Source organism: Solanum pennellii, chromosome 1, assembly GCF_001406875.1.
Source record: "Solanum pennellii chromosome 1, SPENNV200".
In the NCBI taxonomy this organism is placed as follows: Eukaryota; Viridiplantae; Streptophyta; class Magnoliopsida; order Solanales; family Solanaceae; genus Solanum; species Solanum pennellii.
The window spans coordinates 20,896,444-20,902,443 of record NC_028637.1 but is presented as its reverse complement, the minus strand read 5'-3'; the positions used below and the strand labels follow the sequence as shown (position 1 = coordinate 20,902,443).

At 40.1% G+C, this 6,000-nt stretch overlaps 1 protein-coding gene across 1 annotated transcript; it reads left to right on the top strand.

The window, feature by feature from the left end:
* The first annotated feature begins 2,637 nt into the window (after nucleotides 1–2,637).
* Nucleotides 2,638–3,457, top strand: LOC114074887. Its single transcript, XM_027913006.1, has 2 exons — nucleotides 2,638–2,756; nucleotides 2,839–3,457. The coding sequence occupies exons 1-2, from the start codon at nucleotides 2,638–2,640 to the stop codon at nucleotides 3,455–3,457; spliced, it is 738 nt and encodes a 245-aa protein (XP_027768807.1).
* Nucleotides 3,458–6,000: the final 2,543 nt, after the last annotated feature.

The following is a 6,000-nucleotide window of genomic DNA, read 5'->3' as shown; positions in this document are numbered from 1 at the left end:
CATAATATAGGAAAATATGAATCCATATGGAAAGGGAGATAAGAGACAAAGAGAGGACCAGTCACCTCGATTCATGATATTGGATAAGGCCCCGACACTCTTGAAGACATGGTATGAAAATATGACAAACCATGGACGAGGAATGGTGTTCAAAAGCTTGGGATTTCTACGAAGCCTTTTGTATGTTGAGCCTCGACGGGATTTGATAGAAGCACTAGTGCATTTTTGGGACCCGTTAAGGAATGTATTCCGTTTTTCTGGTTGTGAACTCACCCTCACCCTTAAGGAGATAGGGGCATTCATTGGAAAGGGTAAACATCTTCACATAGGAGAGCCTATGATACCAAAACATATTAATGGGAGGAGGTTTCTAGAATTATTGCATATAAATGAGAATGATATAGGTGGTTGTCTTGATAATGGATGGGTTCTGTTAGAATTTTTGTACAAAAGGTATGGCAAAAGTGATGTATTCGAAGTGTAAGGAAAGAAACTTCGCAATAATGGGTGTCGTCTGACCTGGGAAGCACACAGTTATGATGCCTTCGTGGTGGCTTTTTTGGGGATCGTGGTATTTCAAAAAAAGGGAGGAAAGATTAGCATGAACTTAGCTGCAGTTATTACAGCTTTTGAGAAAAAGCCTAATATCACCCTCGTACCAATGATTCTGGCTGACATCTATCGTGCTTTAAATATTTGCAAGGATGGAAAAGACTACTTTGAGGGATGCAATATTACAACTATGGATGATTGAACACATTCGTCATCACCCTTATGCAGTGGACTTTAAAGTAGAATGGAATGATTATATTGTAGGTCACGAAGAAAGAATCAGAGGTCATAGTTTTCCGAAGGGTATTGAAGCTTGGAAGCAACACCTCAATAATCTGACTGCTGATAAGATTGTGTGGAATTATCATTGGTTTCCATCGGCCGAGGTGATATAAATGTCTACTTTTCGATCATTCATTGTCCTAATGGGTCTTCGAGGTGTCCAACCTTACATGCCACTTAGAGTTATGCGACAACTTGGGCGACGCCAGTTTTTACCACCTAATAAAGATATGCGGGAATTCATGTATGAGTTTCATCCCGAGATACCTTTAAGGCGATCAGAGATATTTAAGATTTGGGGGGGAGGCATACTCTCAAGTCCCCACGATATGGTGAAGGATCACACAAGGGGCGAGGTGGACCAAGCGTACTTAGACTGGGTTCATGATCAGTCCCTTCCTAAGGTTATGCCAGAAGGGTCAATAAAAGGACCTATAGATCGAGAAGCAGAAATTGAGGTTAAGATTAAGCAAGCTCGCCTCAAAGTCGAAAGAAGCTACAAATCTACTCTGGATATCCTGAGTAATGACCTGAAAAATGCTAAAGAGGAGTTGGCCCAACGTGATGCGATATTTGAAGTTAGAGTCAGAAAACACCACTCTACCATTCTAACCTTACAAGAAGACTTGGGCATTGCCATAGGTGCTATGGAGCAACAAGAACAGTAGTATAAGAAAGAAAAGGCCCAGCTTATCTGCGCACAGTCTAGACTCCAAACTCAAGTTAAAGCCTCTATGGAACGGGAAAGAGAAATAGCAAGGCGTTTCAGTGCTTACCAAGAAGACTGTGAGATTGATAGAGGTCAAAGGATAGCCGAGCGAGATGCACTCCACCTTCAAATTGAAGAGCTCCAAGAACAAAGGGAAAATTTGACGCATGAAGTCAATACTGCTCACCACTGGTTACAGAATTGTTATGACAATATGGATGAAGCCAGAGACCGATTACTACAACTCAGGGATGAAGTCAACAATGTTTATGCTAGAAATTTACACCAGAACGATGAGAAGTTGGGCCGACAGGCCCGTGCTTTGGCTCCATATCTACCGAAAGCGTTGGCGAAGATTTATAAGGGTCTTGGAGATGATTGAGATTCGAGGATTCAGTTTCTTTTCGAGTCTATTTTCTTAGTAGTGATTATTTCATTTTATTATTATTTTTAGTTTTTTCTCTTTCTTTTCGTTTTGTTATTTTATTTCATTTAGAGTCTATCTAAGTCCTAGGTACTTTTGTTTTTTTGTTTGTTTGTTTTATTCAAATCATTGTTTAAAATATTTGAAAACGAATGAAAAAGATTTGCTTTCGGTCACCTTATGTGCATATGTCATGCAAAAAAAATTAATTAATATCTTTCTCGAACTACGTAAGATCTGATTCATGGGCCAAACATGATACGTAGGCAACCCAGGGGGTTCGATCTAAATTATTATTATTATTATTATTATTTTTGTTTTCTTTTTTCTTTCTTCTTTCTCTTAAAAAATGATAATCATAATGATAATAAATAAATAAATAAATAAGTAAATAAATAAATAATAAATATAAAATATTATAAAACTAATGAAGAGAAGAATGCCTAGGTAAGCCGGGATGAAACATAAGGTCCTCCATATTAGAAGTATGTATGTGGATACAATGTGCATAATTTCTTAACACTAATCGGTTTGTTACTCCATTCAGAGAGAGAGAGAGAGAGAGAGAGAGAGAGAGAAAGAGAGAGAGACATACTAGCTTAAAGGTAGTTGGTTTGTGGTTAAACTGGCATCACATCCTTACAACACAAGATCGAAAGAGAAACAAAAAATGGCCCCCAAAGATGGAAATGAATCGGACAATGATGAGGAGATCCAAAACCAGATGACTTCACAAGAAACAGGGACAACAGAAGAGATAAGGGCGTTAAAACAACAAATGGCAGAGCTGTACGAGGCTTGGATGAGTGGAAAACCTCCACCGTCTTCTATCCGAGACTGTTTTAATACAAATATGTCTCACCCTATCCAGGTGTCGACAAGCGATCCGATATATCCCCTTGATTCGGCCCTATGCTAACACATCCAATGTCGCTGGAATTTCTATGGTGCGCCCTTCGAATACGCCTGTGATAAGTAATCCACTCTTTGTGTCAACTGCCCCGACTAACAGCATCCCGCAGCCAACGATGGTGCCCAAATCCAATAGCGATCCTCCGCCCAAAGTTCGACGTGATCAGAGTTACACTCTTGAAGAGGCCATTAAAATTCCAAGATCTCATCCCCACATTCATCAATATAGTTCCCCTGTCCAAATTGAGAGGATGGTCAAGAATGAGGAACATGAAGAAATGACTAAGAAAATGAAGAGTTTGGAACAGAGTATAAGAGATATGCAAGGACTAGGAGGCCACAAAGACATCTCGTTCAGTGACTTGTGTATGTTTCCTCACGTCCATTTGCCTACTAGTTTTAAAACATCAAAGTTTGAAAAATATGATGGTCACGGAGACCCCATAGCTCATCTAAAGAGATATTGCAACCAATTGAGGGGTGTAAAGGGCAAAGAAGAGTTACTTATGGCCTATTTTGGGGAAAGTTTAGTAGGGATTGCATCTGAATGGTTCATAGATCAGGATATCACCAACTGACACACATGGGATGATTTGGCTCGATGTTTTGTACAACAATTCCAATATAATATTGACATTGTTCCAGATCGCTCATCGTTAGCCAACATGAGAAAAAAGACCACAAAAAATTTTCGTGAATATGCTATCAGATGGAGGGAACAAGCCGCTACGGTTAAACCACCGATGAAGGAGTCAGAGATGATTGACGTTTTTCTCCAGGCGCAAGAACCTGATTACTTTCACTATCTGCTTTCTGCCGTAGGGAAGACATTCGCTGAAGTTATTAAGGTAGGGGAAATGGTGGAATATGGCATCAAGTCTGGAAAGATTGTAAATCAAGATGCCTTAAAAGCCACAAAACAAGTGCTTCAAAATGGTTCTGGAAATATTGGAGGGAATAAGAGAAGGGAGGATGTGGCCACTATTGTATCAGCGCCTAGGACTCATGTTCTAGATAATTCCCCATAACACCATTTTCCTTCCCAAGCTCCACAATATTATGTCCCATACACTCCATATCATGTTTTAATGCACTACCAATTGCACCCCCTTCTTATCCACAATGGCGTGCACCAACTCCACACAATCATCCACCACCCCCACAAGTTCATCAAAATACTGCTAGAATTCCTTTTCGTCCTAGACCACAATACAAAAAGGGAAATGGCGTTAAAGATGAGTTCACTCCTATTGGGGAGTCGTATGCTAGCTTGTTCCATAAATTAAGGACGTTGAATGTTTTGAGTCCTATTGAGAGAAAGATGTTGAATCCTCCCCCGAGAAATTTGGATTATTCTCAACATTGCGCATATTGTTCTAATGCCCCATGGCACAACATAGAGAGATGTTGGTATTTGAAAAGGGCCATTCAAGATTTGATCGATTCTAATCGAATTATAGTTGAAAGTCCGAGTGGACCCAACATCAAACAAAATCCATTGCCGAGGCATACTGAAACAAACATGCTAGAAATGATGAAGGTTCATGAAGAGTTTGCATCTCCGTATAATCCAATCCTTAGGGTTGGAACTGGCATTGAGAAGTCAGCATATGTTGTTGATTTAACAAAAATGATACCTTTAGGGGCGGAAAGTAGGTTAGAAAAGTTGAGTCCATCAAACACACCCATCTTAACTGTTAAAGGAGCCCTTGAAGATGTTTGGGCAAGTCCGAGTAAGGCAAAATCTTTTGTCCTAAAAAGGCCAAACAAGCCTATCTTGATCGTGCAAGGGGCCCATATTCCTCCTGTGATTATCAGGCCAATATCCCAGCTCCCAATGACTAACCCCAAAGTTGTTCCTTGGAATTATGAGCCTACTGTCGTGACATACAAGGGAAAAGAAATTGATGAAGAAATAGATGAAGTAGGAGGAATAACTCGTTCAGGAAGATGTTATGTCCCAATGGAATTAAGGAAAACTAAAAATGATCAAACACAAATAAAGAGTTCGGTCACTGAAGGAGAGGCAGAGGACCTAAGGAAGATGAAGCTATCAGATTACTCTGTGGTGGAACAATTAAGAAAAACTCCAGCCCAAATCTCTTTGTTGTCTTTGCTCATACATTCTGATGACATCGTAAGGCTGTAATGAAAATTTTGAATGAAGCACATGTTCCTAGTAAAGTTACAGTGAGTCAGTTAGAGAAGATTGCTGGGAGAATATTTGAGGTAAACCGCATCACCTTTTCAGATGATGAACTACCCAAAGAAGGTACAGGACATAACCAAGGCCTACATATCACTATAAAGTGTGAGCTTTCATATGTCACTCGAGTTCTAATTGATGGAGGATATGGATCAAATATTTGTCCTTTATCAACTCTACAGAAATTGAATGTTAGTGTCGAAAGGGTCTGACCCAACAATGTATGTGTTAGAGCTTTTGATGGGTCAAAAACAGATGTCATTGGTGAGATAAAGCTCTTACTAACCATAGGGCCTGTGGATTTCGCTGTGAATTTTCAAGTGTTAGTTATCAATGCGTCCTACAATCTATTGTTGGGGAGGCCATGGGTGCATAGGGCTGGAGCAGTCCCCTCAACATTGCATCAAATGATTAAGTTTGAATACGACCGACAAGAGGTGATTGTTCATGGTGAGGGGGATTTGTCAATCTACAAAGACTCTTCCTCCCCTTTTATCAAGGCAGATAATGAGAATGAGGCACTGGTTTATCAAGCTTTTGAGGTAGTGGTTATTGAGCATGTCCCCGAGGGGAGTTTCATTTCAAAACAAAATATGCCCATCGCGTCTGTAATGGTGGTGAATGATTTGCTGAAACATGGGTTTGAGCCTGGTAAAGGCTTAGGAATCTGCTTGCAAGGGAGAACTTATCCAGTGAGTCTACGAAAGAGCATCGGTACTTTTGGCTTAGGCTACCAACCTAGAGTCGAGGACAAAATGAAGGCAAAGAAGCAGAAGAGAGATGTATGGTCACTTACCAAGCCTATACAACCAATAAACAAATCTTTCATCAAAGCCCGCGCAACAGAATCTTATCAATCATCTTTTCCAGAGCCAGTGATGAAAGTAAGCGAAGAAATGATCAACTATTTTCAAG